The sequence below is a fragment of the Egretta garzetta genome, unplaced genomic scaffold (genome assembly GCF_000687185.1).
Source record: "Egretta garzetta isolate BGI_Z169 unplaced genomic scaffold, ASM68718v1 scaffold383, whole genome shotgun sequence".
Classification (NCBI taxonomy): domain Eukaryota; kingdom Metazoa; phylum Chordata; class Aves; order Pelecaniformes; family Ardeidae; genus Egretta; species Egretta garzetta.
In genome coordinates, this window is record NW_009259100.1 from 1,593,467 (window position 1) to 1,612,348 (window position 18,882).

General features: G+C 48.2%; 1 protein-coding gene across 1 annotated transcript; it reads left to right on the top strand.

Moving 5' to 3' along the window:
• Positions 1 to 1,877: 1,877 nt before the first annotated feature.
• On the top strand, positions 1,878 to 14,655 carry LOC104123007 (gap junction alpha-5 protein). Its single transcript, XM_009635203.2, is given in 3 exon segments — positions 1,878 to 1,934; positions 12,659 to 13,773; positions 13,776 to 14,655. Coding segments are annotated over 2 exon segments (1,116 nt in total). The 5' UTR covers positions 1,878 to 1,934; positions 12,659 to 12,711; the 3' UTR covers positions 13,830 to 14,655.
• The last annotated feature ends 4,227 nt before the right edge of the window (positions 14,656 to 18,882 follow it).

An 18,882-nucleotide genomic window follows, 5' to 3' on the forward strand; every position in this document is an offset into this window, starting at 1 on the left:
CCACCACCAAAAAAGACTGCTCATAACAGTTACCTCATGTACCGGGCAGAAACCTTCTCCCCTCCCTCATTCATTCAACAGAACTGAACTGTATCTGCTGGACTCGGAGATTTAACTCTGTAGGAGAAGGCGTATGCCACTCAGGAACGACACTGGGGTGGAAAACACGTGGGAGCAAGCAGGGAGAATCAGACCCGATCCCCCTGAGCGTACAGCAAAGTGCCAGCCACACCGGAGGGGGGGGGTGTTTACATTTCAGACAGCTCGCTCACAGGACCTGCCTCTCTGTAGCACGTGAGAAACACTTGACAAGCCTTAGTTAGCCCGTCCCAAAGCCATCTGTGAGCTGGATCTGTATTGTTAACACCTTTTTTTTGGAGACTTCTATGATGAAGTCCTTGACAATTTCACTGGCATAAAATCAACAGGACTTCACATAATAATGCTTTATGGAAATTATGCCAGAAAGTGATACTCCCCTTCCCACAAAATTCCATCACGGGTATACAACTGCCAGGCAGGAGAAGGAGAAAAAACACCAGAAACGTTCCCATCTTCTTTGGAGTCACAGAAGGCCATCCATGAAAGTTAGAAATGTGGTCAGTGACTACGGGTTTCTCCATACTGGGAGTTTACTGAACTGCAATGGGAATTTGCTGTGCACTGCTATGTCCTGCACTAACCATCAGTGAGGATTCAGCCCTCTTGAGAAGAAGATACTAAATTAGTGGGAGAACAGTGATTAGAAAGAGGAGTTTCCAGCCCTGTGCTTTAGTCTCTGGTCTGCTTTTTCTTCACGATCTACACTAGCTGCTGCATAGGGACCACTTGGCCAATTACGTTCAGGATGGGAGATCTCTAGCCCAGGAAGGGTTGCTGGAGGGACACCCGCCAAAGCTTGTGGGCAGCAAGCCAGTTCTCAGGGTAGCGGAGTCTGCTGTGCAAACTTCACTCTCCCAACACGGGTTCTTTGAGACCAGCCTTTATCAAAGCCAGAAAACATCCCTGATTCACCCTCCTCTCTGGGTCCTGATGTGCAGGAACCAGAGGCTTGACTTGACACATACATGAAATACAAGACCTTCAGACACTTGATGTGCCAAAAGCATTTTTTAGAAAGGCCCGAATGCTCATGCAATCAGCCCTGTGTGTGCGCAGGGAAGGGGTGTGTGTGTCAAAAATCACCTCTCCTGACAGGCAGGTTATTCTCTATTTATCAGTAAGGGGGCCTGTAAAACCCTCCTGTAAAATCCTTTGGGACAAGGCTGCAGCTGTGCTGGGCCCCTGGTCCAAGCCAGGCAGAGCAAGCCCTGTGTTATTTGAAGAGGTGGAGGACCCTGCTCCGCATGGACTCTGCTTTGCCAGATTAAGCTTGAACAAGTCAGAAAAACATCCTTCTCTGACGTCTTGCATGGAAAAAGCTTCCCAGGGTCTGGCTGGTGTAACTGTGGGGCAACCCTGTCTCTTTTCATTTAAGGAAGGCTTAGACCATGGCATGTTATCTGGGGGAGGCGGTGCAAGGAGCAGCGGTAGCGTCAACTGGAAGGGACAGCACGAAGCTGGCAGTGAGTGCATCCTGTCGGCATGGGGAGGGTGGCACGGGGAGAGGCTGAGAATGGAGAGGGAGGAATGAGATCCATGGTCTTTAAAGGAAAAACAACGGGAAACTAGGTTTGAAAATAGAAAGATTAATCTGGAGGGGGTGGGAGAGACAAGAAAAGTAGGTGAAGAAAGAAGAGGGGGAAAGGCAGAGGGGAAGACAGAAAGTGACACAGAAAGGGGGTGGAGAAAAAGAGAGGAAGAGAGAGAGAACCATATTGAAGGAATAAAACACAAGCGACTCAGAAGAACAAGGAGTCCCAACTCAACTACAGAAAGGAAAAGTGGTAAAGCAAGGAAAGGAGGCAGAAGACAAGATAGATACTGGAAATCAGGTAAGTAACCATGAGGGGGAAATAACAGCACTGCAGAAGCATCGATGGCAGATCAAGCTGTTACACTCAAGGGGAAAACAGCATGAGGGGAGAGGAGGACTTGGTGAGGCAGGAAAGGGATGGCCAAAAATAACTTGAGAAATTTACTTTTTCTTTCAATTTCTCCCCCAAAAGTTCCCACTACTAACAAGATGGGCTTGGGACATTTCAAAAATTAAACTCTTCTTGCCACAGGCAGCTAGAGAAATGATGAGGAAGCCTCCCTGCAGTGAACATGGATACCAATAGATTTCAACAGGCAGGAAAGGAGGATAAGAGCCCCAAGTATCCTCAGACAGCATAACGTGCAAATTGCAGTTTCTGTCAGATCCCGTTTCAGCGTGATGTCAGGCTGCCCAGGGGAGGGTGGTGAAGGGAACTCTTACCTACGAGAGGCTCTCAGGGTATAAACACTTTATCAAGTGTCTGCGTGAACCACCTATATTCCGAAGCGCGCAGGATGGTTCCAAAATATTGCCATTTCGTTTCCTTGAGAGTATCGCGTCCTGGCTGGTCTGTGACATGGAGCCTGGGAACATAACTCAAATGTAGAGAAGCGCTGTGCTCGTATCTCCCAGCCACCCGTACTGTGCGCGCTGCGGGGGGGGATGCCTTTCTTCTCCATCCTAACACTGCCCAGGGCAGCCTCAGCAAAGAGCCATGCAGACCTAAAGGGACAAGCGCCCTCTCCCACTAGCAACCACTGCTTCTTTTTATTTGCCTTCCTAACTTTTCCCCCTTTTTCTACTTAGAATAATTATTCAATTGCATTTCCATAATTTAATACTTCGAGCGCTGCCACTGCATGCTTCAAAGAATAGCCCAGCTTGAAAGCACAGTACCCCTACACATCCACCTGGAAAGAAGCAATCACGATGAGTGTAGAGGCTGCCTACTAATTGCCACCTCTGATCTGTAGCGACTCCTTTGATTTCCTAAAGGGCCATTTTACTGGCCATTTGCATGTCTAATGAGCTTTGCGGAACTCTGATTTTAACAGCTCAAGTAAACTGAGGCAGTGCCTCTGTTCCTGAAGTACCATAAAAACCACCAGAGGATCATGTAAGTAGCATTTCTGGACAAACCTCAGCTAAAAAAGTCACTGGCTGAATGAGCCTTGATTGTTGAGCTCTTCCCCCATGCTAATAAACCTGTCAAAATACCTTGGTGAAGCAGTATGTGTGAGAGGTTTTCCCTACCGCTGCCTATGTGATTCTCTCTTTAAGGCTAAAGAACTTAACACATGTAAAATATATGTGCACATGCATGTGCAGCTAGGATCGGGTTAAACTGTTATTCAGAAGCCTCACAGTATTCAGTATATGCACCAGAAGTCAAAAAATTCTGCATTTGCTGGTCTTTTCAAAATCTACTCTGAGAAGAACATGGATTTCTAACTTTCTTCCCCCTTTCCTTGAGAGAAGAACAGTAGCTTAGGAGAATTCCTGAGGCTTCAAGTTTTAAAATACTAATCAGGCTCCCGTCGCTTGGGAACTATGTTAAGTATTCCTGCTACTATAAGTATTTGGGGTTGTTGGGTTTTTCCCACTCAATGGCATATATTGTCACAATATTTTAGTATTATGGGCTTTCACATGAAAAATTTAAACCTTGCCAGAAAAGACAGAACTTAATACCCTAGCTTCTCTTCTCTTTTTGACCTTCAGACAGATTTCACACATTGTACACATTTGCCCTTGTTTTCTGACTTATCTCGCAGCATTGAAAATAGACGAGAAGGAATGAGTAATTCAGCACTATACCATGTCATTAGGGAGCACATTTCAGAGACTGCTCCACACCTCGGGTGCTGTTGTATGAGGCACGAGGACAGAGGCTTAAAATTAGAAATAGCTCCCAAGAGGCACCAGAGAAACTTCAATCTTTGGGCTAAGAACTCACAAAGAGAGAAAAAAAAAATCAATTTTGTGGCTATTGATAAGCAACAGGGAGATCTCAATGAACAATATTCTAGCATGCCAGCTCTTTCCTGAACAAAGAAATATTCATGCCACACAGTAAGCACTGGGCATAGAGATGCATGCTTCCAAGTCTCTCTAGTGTATCTTTAAAGAGGGTTCAGGGGTTTTTAATGTAAGAACTAAGGGGTTTACACTTACATTTCTGTCTGTCTTCATTATCTTTGTCATTTCGGGCATGACTTGAGAATGGTTGAGAATTTCCATATGAAACTCCTCTCCCTGAGAAGCAGAAAAGCTGACAGATGCCTTGGTCAGGGCACAGGGTCACTCGGGAATTGAAGCAGTCCAGCGAGGGTGACCGCTGCAGAGCTCCAGGGTCTTCGGCTGCATTCGGATGTCTGGTGAAGAAGGGAGGGAATAGTGGGATGGGGGGAAAAAAAAAGTCTCCAGTTTAAAATCAGATAAAGCTATCCAAGAAGACTGGAGCTAATTCTCGCTGCTTATTCCTATTTCCCCTGTCAGGACAGGGCAAATCACTTAAGCCGCGTTTCTTCACAAATGCCCCCTCAGTGGTGTCTCTCATCTTCTGGATATCTGACTTCTAGATGTGGTCCATCTGATGGAAGTGATAAACTCTCCCACTGCAGCATTAACCAGACACAGCTCTGCTTTGAACATACATTATATAGTGCTAAGTACACTGAAAAAAAACCCCAGATTAGCAACATCACTAAACAGCTTCCAAAATTAATGAACGTTTTTATCTTAATCTCTCACTGCCTTAGTTCCTCAGCTGTAAAGTTGGTCTAATACCATCTCCTCACCTCCGCGTGGTAATGAAAATAAGTAAATTAATAATTCTGAAGCAATCAGATACTGTTGTGAGGAAAACCCATGGGGAAACTAATAATTCCGTCTTTAGAACTGGAGTTGAATAACGTACAGTAAACGAGGCACAGGCCACCCACTGAACAATGAGGAAAAAACAAAACACTGAATAGCTGCTGTTCAAGAAAGCCCCAGCCAGGCAGGCACAGAATGAAGCCGGCATCCTGTGCAAAGAATGAGGTGACAATGCGAGGATGTGGTTAAAGACTCATAGCTATGAGGCACAGGCACAAAGAGATTGAATTAAGATTGCTGACAACAGAAACTGCTAGCATTTCCTAACTCCCTACTGCCGGGTTTCGCAAATTTAATATTAGTTGTTTTTAAAGGAGGGGTGTGGGTGCATATATATCTATGTACATACACTGAATATATAAAATAATCCGCTCACAAGCTATAGCCAGACTTCACCCTGAATGAGAAATTGAATACTTGAGGCAAGGACACATCAATGAGGCTGGAGTGTGAAAAGAATCCTACAGATTTTTGGAAAGAAGGAACAAATGAGATTTGACAAGGTAGTACTAAGTGGGAAGTAGATAGTCACTGAGCATTTCCCCTTTCTAAAGCTGAAAGCATTAGCAATCTGGGTGCTGTAGAGAGTTAAAGTGGTCAAAACTGCCAAAAAGCTGAGGCAAGGCTCTGCGGGGGGAGCTTGACTGTAGGAGAGCAATGGGGAAGCGATAGGCAGGGAGGCGCTGGGGGGAGGCGGGGGGAAAGGATGGGAAAAGTCTGAATGAGAGCACTCTCCTTCTCCCACTACCTCTCCAGTCTGTTTTATTTCAACACTATAACAAGTTGCACCTCATGTAGTCTATGAACCAGCCTAAAATCACACGGGCAGGATTTTTGCTGCTATATTGGGCCTGGTGTGATGCCTGCCATCACTGCCACGTCTCCGTGTACCAGCCTCCCCCACTGACTAAGCAGTGCTTAAGATCAGCTTCTCTCAGCAGAGCTCAGGAACAGCTTTACCACAGCAGCCCCCAAATTTCTCAGCATGCTTGTTTTCCAGAGTTCCCCCTGCCCTGTTTGGCTGTCCCCTCTCCTGTATACAGCACTGCCCAATTTAGCACCAACTGCAAATTCATATAGGTTAGCTTCTCCCTGCAAAGATAAAGAAACTGAAAAGAGCACCAAGCTCTGTAATCCTGAACTGGATGCTCTTCATCCTGGAAATTAAGGAGTAAGGTGAATAATATCCATTAGCCTCTCTGTGGCACTTACGTCAGAGAGAGAACTGATGGGCTTTTTCTAGCAAAAAGCACATGTGAACCTTCATTTAGCCTACCCCGAGTCCACTTCTGTTACATTCATTGGGCTCCCTAAGGACCCATGTTTCCCTAAGGGAAAGGGAGAGAATCCCAAGAGAATTAGGGAGTGCTCCCTGCATGCTAAGTGTAAGCCTGGATACCACTTCCATTTGACGAGGGCTTTTCGAACACTGTGGGACAACTTAATTCCTTAACTCAAGTCATCTGAGTTCCAGGTATTTTCTGTTCTTCGTCTCTTACATCTACATCAGACAGAGCTTGGCCCTAATATTCAGATATACAAAAGCACAATTTGACCCTTGCCGAGGAGGGGGGGCAGGAAATAGCATTACATGTCCTGAATAGACAAATAATAAAAATCCAGCTAACTGTGAGCCTGCAGCTTCCACCATCACTTCAGATGAAAATACTCTACATAATACTGTCATCTGTGTGTGTAACACATCCCTGGTGTACACACTTGGAGGTGTTGAGTGATTTCCCTCTGTCTGTGTCTCTGTGTGCGTCAGCGCTGTGTGTGTGGTCAGGAGGTGACAGGTCATTCAACTCCCTTATCTTCTCACCCACTCTCTTTTTTGTGAACTCTGAGATTTTCCACATTTGGAGAGGAGGGAGAAAGTACACCTCATCACAGAATAACAAGCTGTCTGCAACTGCAAGCAGGGCCAGTGGTCTGGATACCAGTATGACCCTTCCAGAATTTGCAGTGAGCTCAGGAGGAGCAAGGAGATGAGAAGCATTGGATGCCTGTCTTCTAGGACAGGAGCTGTTAACACAGAGCTCTGCCTGTCCCACGAGATTTGAGCACTTGAGTCAAAGTCACTCTCCCCGATACCAGTTCAGCACAGGACTTTGAACCCAAGAAACTAGAAAGGAACCTATGCAAACATACCAGATTTTTTTTTTTTTTTTTTCAAAGCATACAGAAGTAGAAACCTATTTAGTCCAGATCTGTGCGCGGATCAGAGTTACAAATCTGGCTGAAGAATTGGCCTATTTCAGGCAGAAACTTATCATAAGCACATGCATGCATATATGAAGGCAGAGGGATGGCACTTGGACAAAAATGCTGAATAGGTCATTGCTTGTCTCTTGCATGCACACATGAAGGAGCCAACATCAGTAAAACAGTGAACAAAAAGGTACCTGCTGAGGTGGGCTCTAGCATCAGTCTGTGTCACAAAGCTATGAAAAGCCTCTGGAATTCAAAGCATTGCACCCACATCAGACAGTGCAATTTCTAACTTTATTCATCTTTTAATGTTGCAAGCCATGTGCCCCCAAAATGTTTCCTGACCAGGTCCTGGCCACAAAGGAGCACTGCATATGTAAAGGCTGCTGCTTCCTTTTGGGCACTGACTATGGCTGAGGGCTCTGCCAGCAACACATTTGTCTCTTAGAAAAGCAGAGAGAGAGAGACTCTCTAGTTCTGCCAGGTGTACCTGCTATAGAAGGGTAGCATGAGAGGGACTCCTTTCAGGTCACTAAGGCAATATTGTCCTGGGGCACAGGAGGGAAGGGCTGCAGTCTGTAGAAGCAGATGTTCTTGTGCTGTAGACACGGTGTTGTGTCATTGTCACTGAGTCTAAGAGGCAGCGCTGCACAGAGAAAAGGACACAAGTTTGCAAGTCCCAGCCTCTGAGCTCTGCCCCAGACTGCCACTGACAAAGTGACCTCAAACAAGCAGTTTGCCCTTCCTGCACCCCAGTGATACCCATCTGCAAGATAAAGATGGCAGCATCTGCACAGCATTGGATGCTGCGAGGCTGGACTGCTGCTAACAGGGAGCTGGAGATCCTTCAGTAAAACGTACAGCTGTATAGCAAAGCCGCATTAACCAACCTCCAGTGCAGAGCTGCAAGTGTGCTTCCTAAGTGCCTCCAGTTTTGCAGTGTGGGGACCACTCAGGTCTGGCTGCAGCCTGACAGTTGTCAACACAGGGGAAAAGATCTCTGCCCTCATACCCCCACAGTAGCTCTCTCTTGTGCCACATGCTTGCCTGGACCTGCTATGAGGTGACACAGCTGGAAGAAGGAAGGCCACAAGTAATTCCTAGGCACTGACCATGCCACAGCTGGCCCAGATGCCCCACCGCCTGGGGCTGTCACTTCTCACGTGCCCAGCACCTGAAGGAGACGCCTGCCTCCCCATCTGGGAGCTCAGAGGGGATGGACTTGCTGCATGGCCTCCGCACACAGCCCCATGCCTAGCGTGTGAGCCTCTTCACGACATCTCGGGCCCCAGACTTCTAGCTCGTTGAGACATCTCATTAACTATCAGATACACATGTTTGTATCCAACTGAGCAAATCACAAGTGCAGGCAAAAATACAATGGCTTTGACTTGGTTACCTTCCCTCTCCCTGGGAACCACGCTTCCTCTACACACCCTTCCTTGGAGAGCCTCTCCGTGCGCTGGGGACCTGCCAAGGGGAAGAGGTGAGCCCAGCGAGGGAGAGCAGAAACAGTCTCATAATCAGGCTCTCCACTTTATTTTAGAAACACGGCGACCTCCTGTCACCTTCCTTGTGGGAAAAGTTAGCGTGAAGTGTCAAGCTCAGCTATTTATATCGCTGCCGATAGTCTCGCCTGCCTTCTAAAGAGGGAAAAACTTTCTTCCTAACAATTCCAGGGGAAATAAACTCATATAAAGAAGAGGACTGTGCAGGAACAGACCTCCTGCCTCTTCGGTGTGAATTTCCTAGCTGTTCCCCAACGCCCCAGCTGGTCCATCCAGAACAAGCGCACCGGCTAGAGCAAACGGCAGCGATGCAAAATACTCGCCTGTCGTTCAAAGCATGCGGCATCACAAAGAGGATGGGCAAGACTGCTCTGAGAGCAACAGACACTTCCCCTCCCGCAGAAAAAGGTTGCGCAAAAAAAGGATGGTGGAGAGCAGCCCATTGCTGGTGAGCCAGCCTGGTGTACCAGCAGGTGCCGTCCCTGCTGGGGTATTTTTATCATGGAATTTGGCAGTCACAAGGCAGCCGGAAGATGAGCGGACTCCACACCTGGCCTGAAGGGTGATACTCTGTTTTCCCCAGCTTTAATAGTGTTCCAGGTGATAATTAAGCCAGGGCGGCCACGTCACTGGGTTTGTGCCAGGCTGCGCTGGTCTTTGTCACACACACATTTCCCGGTGCCAAGATCCCATGACTGCGCACAGCTCCTTTGTCGATCCAGCCGAAAAGCTGACAGCTAAAGGCACGTCTGGGCAGTGGCACAACCCACAACACTGCATGAATATGCATGACTCCACTCTCAAGACAGTCTACTATCAGGTGCTGAGACCCTGCGAAGATACCCAGAGGTGTTTTTTTGCTGAGCCACGCCAGAGTGAAATGAGATTTGTCCAATCGAGTCCAAACTAGGAATATAAAAGGCCACAGATGCTCACATGCTGAGAGGTCAAAGCATGCGGGGACAACAGTAGTCTGGGAATGAGGAAAGGGAACTATATGGAAAATTCCCAAGAATAGTAAAGCCCTGAGAAGAAAGGCTAGGTCAGAGGCAGTCCTGCCCAGCCAGCAAAAGCTGTCAGGAGGTGACAACAATCCTTCTTTGCTTGCTGGCAGCAGAGAGCTAGATGCTCTCTTCTGTTGCTCTTGGTCTGGCATTGCAAGAACAGCTCACTAATAACTAGAAAACATCTAAGCCAAAAGCACTGCTCTAGGAGAGAAACTCCTTCTCTTGGTTTCCAAAACCTGTTCTCCCATGGACACCTACCCCCTTGCAGCAGCCATCTCGGCTCCCCATGGGGCTGCAGCAGGATGATCAGGAGGCATTCGGCTCTTTGGGAAGCCCCTCCTTTAAACAGCCTGTGCAGGGGAGCAGCCAGCAGGAAGGGCAGAGAACGGCCCTAGCAGCTAGCCTAAGCCTCATGGCTGCCAGCCTTGGATCATTCTGATTTACGTCCTCTTGGAAAACTTTGTGTATGTGCGAGGCAGGTAAATTACTGTTATTCTTGCACCCATTAACACTTTTTATTTCCTGACTCCTCTTGCACTTAGGTTTGCTTTACTTTGTGTTCTGTACACATTGATTTTTACAATTTGCAAGTGTCTGGGTTTAGTAGCCTTCCCTAGGGAAAACAAGCCATAATAAAACCCCAAACTACCTGCACAGGGTAGAACTGATGGAAAGAGATGCTCAGTTTGTGATTGCACAAGGTTATGGAAGGAAGGAAAACTCAGCCTTGGCCCAGCCAGGGAGAACTGTGTTCATTTTCACCCTGACAAGCAAGGTGAATCAAGAAAAGGCAGCTGTCAGCTAACAACAGCAGGAGTAATAGGGGCACCTGCAAACAACATAAACTCACCTGGAAAAATGAGGACACCCACCGTTGTTCATGCTGTCTTGGAAGGAATATTCCACACATACAGTTGTGCTATACCATACATCATATTGACCTTAGATGCACCTGTACATTGAACTGTAGGTTGCTGGTTGACCTGCCTGCACTCTGGAGGGGGAAAAAAAAAAATTAATCCCCCCGATTTCAATGCAACTGTAAGTATTTCCCATCACTGATTTATCTGCCTGTATTTAAGCCCCTGGTGCCCACAGAATGAAGCCACATGATAATTTCTCCGGAACGCAGTTACTGCACCAAAGCCCTGTCAGAAGAGAAGACTGGCCCACAGCTTCACCAGTTTTTACCAGTGCAGACAAAGATGAGGCAGAAAGACTCGCTGATTTTCTGTGTTCCTGCTCCCCCCCGTTCTGGGCTGGCAGCAGACAAAAGCTCCAGCATACTCTGAGCAGCCACCAGGATCTACATCGTCACAATTGCAGCATGCCTGCCAGCGCGGGAAGGAGCCAAAGCCCATCCTTTGCTTCCCGGTACGCCCGTTCCCCCTCCTCAGGCGGTGGGGCAGGGAGGGCTCACCTCCCCAACTCCTTACCCTGGCGATCCTCACCTTTCTGCAAGGCAGCCCTCAGCAGCACAAGGAGTTTAAGGATTCAGCTTTTGATCTTTGTCCCATCCACCTTTGCAGATGGACACCACACATAAACAAGCAATGGCATAAATCATTGCGTGCACTGCTACATTAAATTATATCACATACATAATGGGAGGAGGAGATACTGTTCCCTCAACAAGTGCCTCTCTCTGTTCTCCAGCTTTTGCTCACAGGAAATCTACACAATATTGCTGCAGTAAATTCTCAGCATTTAACAGTGTCTACTCTCCACAGACATTCTTTGTACAATAAAAATAATTGGCTCTTAAAGACAAGACAAGGGACAATAAAGAAAGAGAGTTAACACTTTGGGTCCCTATGGCTTTGGAATTTACCTTGTCTAGCCCTTTTAATATTTCATTATGGCAATTACGAAGTTTTTCATTTATTTGTTAAAAGGATATTTGCAAAAAGAGTGACTGTGGAAGAACATTATCTCCAAGGTAATATTGCACACTTTATAGCACCTTGCCCTTAACTCATGCACAAGGGAGAGCTTTGCAGGGCCCTGGGAAAGTAAGCAATGATGATTGCTCAAGCATTCCCACAGAGCCCTTCAAAAGATGGATTAAATCCAGGGTCCTCTTTTCATCCAGTGGGTTAAGTGACTTGGCCAGAAACAGTCTGTCGGGGTCAGAAACAAAAATGGCACAGGCTCTCCTACTTCCTCACGTTGCCATCTTACTACCAGCCCAACCAAACCCTTCCTCTCATCAGATCACCTACCAAACAGCAGTTCCCAGGAGTTGCTGGTCCTTGGAAGGCATTTCAAAGGAGTTTTTTTTCTTTGCCTATGTCATTTGAACTGTAAATTTTGTTTCAAAGCTTAAGAAAAGAGGAGGGAGCAAGATTCGCCGTTTAGATTTTGCAGCAGTTCCCCCTCAGAGAGGCACGACAGGGTGGCAGCAGATTAAGCTTATAGGACTGGCACAGCTCACCAAAGCCTTTACACCCCCAGAACATTTGCAGCTTGTAAATGAAACACTTGCAACTGGCAACACTGCAAAACCAAAGCAAAACCCAAATCAGGCAAGGGGCAGGCGGGCACCAGGGAGGTTTTCTCTGCATTTCTTTCAGCGGTGGCATTGAGCTCAGAAACGAAGCCCAGAGCTGCAAGCACTTCACACTCCAGGTGTCGGTGCAGGCATTACACAAAGGCAACATATGAAAGTGCCAAGGCGCTGCTCAGACAAACCTATAGACTCCAGTCTTATCTCTCAGGGGATCAGCCCATTAAGGATTCCCCAGAGCCCACTCTGCAGACAGATGAATATTGCTTTAACTACACAGTCCATAGAGGATGCAATACGCAGACCACAGACTTTCTGAACCAAGAAGAAAGTCTGGTTCACCCTCAAAGTTCTGGCAGCCCATTTCACAGGTTGTAGTTGGATTACGCAAAAAAAAAGATCACTTTTTGTTTCAATAGCTGAAAAAAAAAAAAAAACCAAACAAAAAACCACAACACATTGTTTTCAGTAGATGTGAAACAAAGTTTTCAGCAAACCAGACCTCATTCATTTCAGGTCAAATTAAAACGTTTCCTTTGACACAAACCAAATCATTTCACTCCATGCATTCCCAGTTGGGCATTTCATAACCCTCCTTAGAACCACTCTCTTCTATTTTCTCCCACAGAGGCTGCATCCAATTCTCCCTTCAAGACTTCTCACCCCTCCTGGTGAGCAGAAATGGGAGACTGGAGTTTCCTGGGAGAGTTCCTTGAGGAGGTCCACAAACACTCCACAGTGGTGGGGAAAGTCTGGTTGACTGTGCTCTTCATCTTCCGGATGCTGGTGCTGGGTACAGCAGCCGAGTCCTCCTGGGGGGACGAGCAGTCTGACTTCATGTGCGACACCCAGCAGCCTGGCTGTGAGAACGTCTGCTACGACAAGGCTTTCCCCATCTCCCATGTCCGGTTTTGGGTCCTCCAGATCATCTTTGTCTCCACTCCATCTCTGGTGTATATGGGCCATGCAATGCACACGGTGCGCATGGAGGAGAAGAGGAAGATGAAGGAGGCAGAAATAGAGGCCCAGGAGATGAAAAACAACGGTGACACATACTACCAGCAGAAGTGCCCCGTGGCAGAGAAAGCTGAGCTGTCTTGCTGGGATGAATCAGGGGGCAAAATCATACTCAGGGGCAGTCTGCTGAACACCTATGTGTATAGCATTTTGATTCGCACTGCCATGGAAGTGGCCTTCATTGTGGGACAGTACATCTTGTATGGGATCTTCCTGGAGACCCTCTATGTCTGCCAGCGGGCACCTTGCCCCCACCCTGTCAACTGCTACGTTTCCCGTCCCACAGAGAAGAATGTGTTCATCGTCTTCATGCTGGCCGTGGCAGTGCTCTCCCTGTTCCTCAGTCTGGCCGAGTTGTACCACTTGGGCTGGAAGAAAGCCAAAGAGAGGTGCTCCCGGTCTTACAAACCCAGCACCAGCACAGCCCCCGGCAGATTGGAGTCCGCCCCGCAAGTAGAAAGGGCCCAGATGTACACTCCTCCACCAGATTTTAACCAGTGCTTTTCAAGTCCCAATGGGAAGTTCATCAGCCCCTTCAGCAACAAGATGGCCTCCCAGCAGAACACCGCCAACTTCGTCACCGAGAGGGTCCATGGCCAGGAGGATGCTGCTGGTGAAGGGCCCTTTATTAAGTCCAACTACGTGGAGAGTCCAGAGGCTGCCAATGAATGTGCGGCACCCCCCGAATGTGTGGCACCCCCCTTCCCTGAGAACTACTTCAATGAGAAAGCAACCCCAGCCGTGCCAGCAGCAAGGCGAGATCAGACGATTTGTCCGTGTGACCAGTCTCCAGGAGGGGGGAGGAGGAGGAGGAGCAGTCTCAGCACTTAGTAAAACTTCTGCCAAGTGGACTCCAGACTCTCACCACTAACCTCTCTGTTTTCACACCCTCGTGCTCCGTTTCAGCAAACTTCATTGTTATATTGCAGACAGCACCTCTCACAGCTTAAGGCAGGGGCAGCCACCGGGAGACACGCACTGAAGAGAGGCACCAGTCTTGAGATGTGAAGCTCTGGGCCGTATTTTCATCACAGGACCCACACGGACTGGAGGCTTGCTATCCTTAGCCTGGTAGGGCACAGGCCAGCAGGCTCCGGAGGCTGCCCAGCAGGTATCCACTGAGACACTGTATTCAACAGGCTGACCGGACCTCATCCCCCTTGCATCTCCTTTGGTGTCTGATCAACATTGGCTACGTCAGCTTGGCAATTATACTGAGATGAAGCTTCTCTCACCTGCGGGGAGCAGAAACACACCGGTTGGCTTTCTGAGAGAGAGACTCTCATCTGCTTTGTTCTTGCGCTTTCTAACCCTCCCTTTCTCTACCTGAGCTCAGATATTTTATACCGGTTTACCTATACAGTAAATCCTACTTGAATTTTTTGACACTGTGTATATAACTCTTCCCCATAGATAAGGACGTCTGTGGTCATCCCCCTCCCCCCCAGCTGCCTCATGTCTAACTTTGGAATCCCTTCCTCATTCCTAAGTCAGCACAGCAGACTGGCCCCGGGGCCCGGGGGTATCACTTAGATGACCAGTTGATGAAGACTAGGGAATTTTCCCAAGATATTTATGTCATCAATTCTAAGCAAGACATCCATTAACAGAAATAGACTCTCCTGTGAGAACAAATATTCTACTAGTAAAAAAGGAGGAATTACCATGTGGAATCAAAGGGATTTTTCCCCTTTTTAAACTCATCTTCCAAGCAACATGAATGCTGCTGAAAGGGTGCTGCCAGCAGCTGACTTGAGAGAAAAAACATCCTCTGTTTATCTGCAGAAGAGGTACGGCCTGTGTCTTCTCTCACTAACCTACCAAAACACTTCAGCATCTTTTGCAAGGAACAAGAGTCCTCTCCGGGTCCTGCACATCACTCAGCTCTTGGCTGCTCTCTCAAGCCTGCCAGCCAGTGCAAGCCAAGACATCTGTCCTCACAGCAAGTCCCTGTTCTGCCATCAGGTCATCTTCGCCGCCACTCCATCCCTAGCGCATACGGCGTAAGAAACCACCCATGGACCAGCTCTTGCCACCACTGTAGCCTCCCAGAGCAGCCACGGGGGCCCAGCACTGCACAGTGAAGTCTGGTGGGCGAGGTCTGTAGGCAGCTACCACTCCAGATACATTTCCTCACTGCAGAGCTGACATCCCTCTTTTAAAGAGAATGGCTAAACATTGCTAAGCTGCTCCTTGTTGTTTACCTTGCCCTTTCAGACACGGGCTGCAGCTTCCCGACGTTAGACGGCATGAGGGAATGGCCTGGGACCAGCTTATGAGGGGTCTGAGCCATTCCCTCTCTTAGGGGCCGCTGAAAGGGACTGTGAATCCTTGCTCCAAATACATCGTTAGCTTTGGTACAGTTCCCTGTATGTATACATACATACTCACACACAGAGGTGGGGGAAAGCATTTTTTTGTTTGTAAGGTTTTTTTATATATGTGTATTTTTTAATCCTGAAAAGACCTGCGTGCCCTCCTTAACATGAGATGTTAGTCAATCGCGCCTAGGTTTCTCCTAATAAAGTTCTAACTCCATATCTCCTTGTTGCTGTTTCTCCTCTCACGTGGCTGAGACTGAGCTGCTGGCATCGATCAGGCTGCCCGCCAGCCTCTGCTGCTCAGAGATCACAAAAATTCCCATTGCCCAGAGGAGCAAGGACGAGGGGAGGGTTCGGCCAGGGGGATAAATAATAAACATTGGGAAATGATTGATTGACTGGCTAACAGAAACCCCCTCCAGCTGCCCTGCCTGCCTCTGCATTACACCAAGGAAGACCAGGAAGAGCTGGCCAGAGAGCAGAGCTTCCATCCTCTTGAGATGGAAACACTTCCCTCCTTGTATCCCCTAGCACACCTCTGCACCCAGAGAGGCCAGCTGCAATGTGAGGCCAACTCAGGAGGGAAAGTGTAGCACACCCTGTCCCCTGAGCACCTGGTTGCTTGTCAGTGCAGTAACAGGGCCTTGAAAGGCTTTTCAAAAAGGTCTTAAGAGACATTGAGAATCCACTGCTAAGCATCTCTGCAAAGAGTTCTTGTGTGTACCTGCCTCCCAAGATGTAGTTGTCCAGGCCAAAGAATACCCTTTCTTCCCCCAGCTGATGGGGGATGCCTCCTCTGAATTTAATACTTTGCTCCCACTTCCCCGTGTTCACATGCTCCCCCCTTCTGGTCTTGGATACCCCTGTCTATTTGAAGGAAGTGCCCTTCCTTCCTTCTTTCCTTCCTCCACACAATCTCCCATCCCATGGGACTCTGCAAGCTGGGAAACTGGAGACCAGTAAAGTACTGGGTCCCAGCAAGGAGCCTGAGAGGGGCCATAAAGAACGAAACTAGAATTCGATGAGAACACCAGCAGAAGGGTCTTTAACTGTGGTAGAAACTGCAGGGACCATTTAAGATCATTTAAGAGCCTTGGTTTGGTGGTTTTCAGCCCAGAAAGGAAGATGCCACCTGAGCACCCGCAGCCACACAGTGCAGCAAGGAGGCAGGATTAGTCCCACAGACCCGGGGTTTTTAACTGGCACGTGCACAGCCCCGAACGTGCCTGTCCCTTAGGGTGCCACATCGCTGGGTTGTGTCTCTACTGGAGAGCAAGGTGTAGCCAAAAAAATGAGGATAAATATCTCCTCTGTGCCATTTCAGACCTCTACAATCCATGCATGTTCACAGGTGGTGTTTTGCTGGTCTTTGAGACCACAGGAGTACAACCATCCCCACTCTCTGTCTCCCAGCCTAGAGAATACATGCATCAAAGCAGATGATCTCTCTCTGCCACTCATTTCTTAATGCCTCCCTGGTTCCGTCTTCTAGGTATAAGAAGTGGGGAATGCTTGACGGATGGATGTTTGCACTGGCTGCCAGACCATAAACTTGCAATTCTTGGAATCCACTGTCAAGGCTGGCCAGGCTATCACACCACGGTAGGAGCACATTTACTTCAGCCAGTGAGCATAGAGGCTTGCCTGTCATTTCAGACAGATTTGGTATTTATTGCTTTGTACCAGATGGATGGGTGGACAATCTTATAGTTGTGACCTAAATCAACATTATATATATAAATTCAGTCCTTGGGATAGGCACTCAATCTTTAAATGGCAGCATTACAAAGCCAATGCTCTGAGAGGGAAAAAAGAAAACACATGAGAACTTTCCATTCTGCTCTCGTCCCTCTTTTCTCCAGAGTCATACCTGCTGGGGTCCGCTCTGCCTCTCAAAACTGAATTCTCCAAGCGAGAGCTGGAACCGACATTTAAGAGAAATACCATCCCCAGCTGTCTGCTTGGTGAGCACACCTCAAACCATTTCAGCATCGCCTCCTCTAACTGGTGTCTGAAGGAGCCAGTTCTGACCTACAGCCTTGGGCTGATCAGCTGCCGAGCCTAACATAGGAGAACAGGGAAACGTGTTTCACCAAGCTCTTAAAAATACTTAGTCCTATAAAAGGAAAAGCTACATTTAAAAATGAATAGAATGCCAAAACTAACAAAGTAATGAATCAAGACAAGGTCATGCCTGTAGTCCCTCTCCTCTCTCCAAAGGGCACAGTGGGACAGCTGAGCGGGCCAAGAGACAAACGAGGGAGAAAGGGAGATGAATATTTAAAAGTAATGGCTGATCTAGAGCATGTGGGTCAAGCAAGTTTTTTCCTCTTTCAGCATACGTGAGCAAGGCAGCACTCGAGCAAACTCAAAGCTGGTAACATTTAAGACTTAAAAGGGAGCAGGTCAAAAGATGCCAGACTACGCGATCTCCCCTCAATCACTTTTCCAGAAAATATCACTGAGGCCAAAGAACTAAGATGGTCCAAAAACCAAAGAACAAAAGCACTTGGTGTTCGTAGGAACGAGAACACGCTTGACTGGACTGCAAATGGCCAAAGCATGCAGAATGCAGAAACCCACAATTCAAAAAGTCAGCGTAGCGTAGCAGAGAGCCTTGCAAGAGCAATGGCAAGAGCTCCAGACCCCAGCATCCACAGGAGACGTGTAGCAGCTGCTCTGCTGCCACCGCCTCCTGGGAAGCCTAAGGCAGGCACGAGGGGACCCGCTCTCCCCAGGGGACCCTCCTCTGCCCCTGCTGCTCCCTCGGGAGGCTCTCAGCAATGGTCCAGTCTTGCCAAAAGCATGCCCAGGGCCTTTATAAGCCTGTGCTCTGCAAGAGAACGGAGGAACAGACAGCACACGGCCTCTCTCATTCTGGGCCCAAGAGTAGCTGGCACCCAATGTTGTACTCATCCAAGCAGGGAAGAATGACTTTCATAGAATCATAGAATGTTTTGGGTTGGAAGGGACCCCTAGAGGCCATCTAGCCCAACCCCCTGCAGGAGCAGGGACACCACTAACTAGATCAGGTTGCTCAGAGCCCCGTCCAACCTGGTCTTGAATGCTTCCAGGGATGGGGCCTCCACTACCTCGCTGGGCAACCTGTTCCAGTGTTTCACCACCCTTATTGTAAAGAATTTCTTCCTTATATCTAGTCTAAACCTACCCTGGTTTAGTTTAAAACCATTACCCCTTGTCTTGTCACAGCTGGCCCTACTAAAAAGATTTTCCCCATCTTTCCTATAGGCCCCCTTTAGGTATTGAAAGGCCGCAATCAGGTCTCCCTGCAGCCTTCTCTTCTCCGGGCTGAACAAGCCCAAATCCCTCAGCCTGTCCTCATAAGAGAGGTGCTCCAGCCCCCGGATCATTTTTGTAGCCCTCCTCTGGACCTGCTCCAACACTTCCATGTCCTTCTTGTGCTGAGGGCTCCAGAGCTGGACGCAGTACTCTAGGTGAGGTCTCACCAGGACAGAGTAGAGGGGCAGAATCACCTCCCTCGACCTGCTGGCCA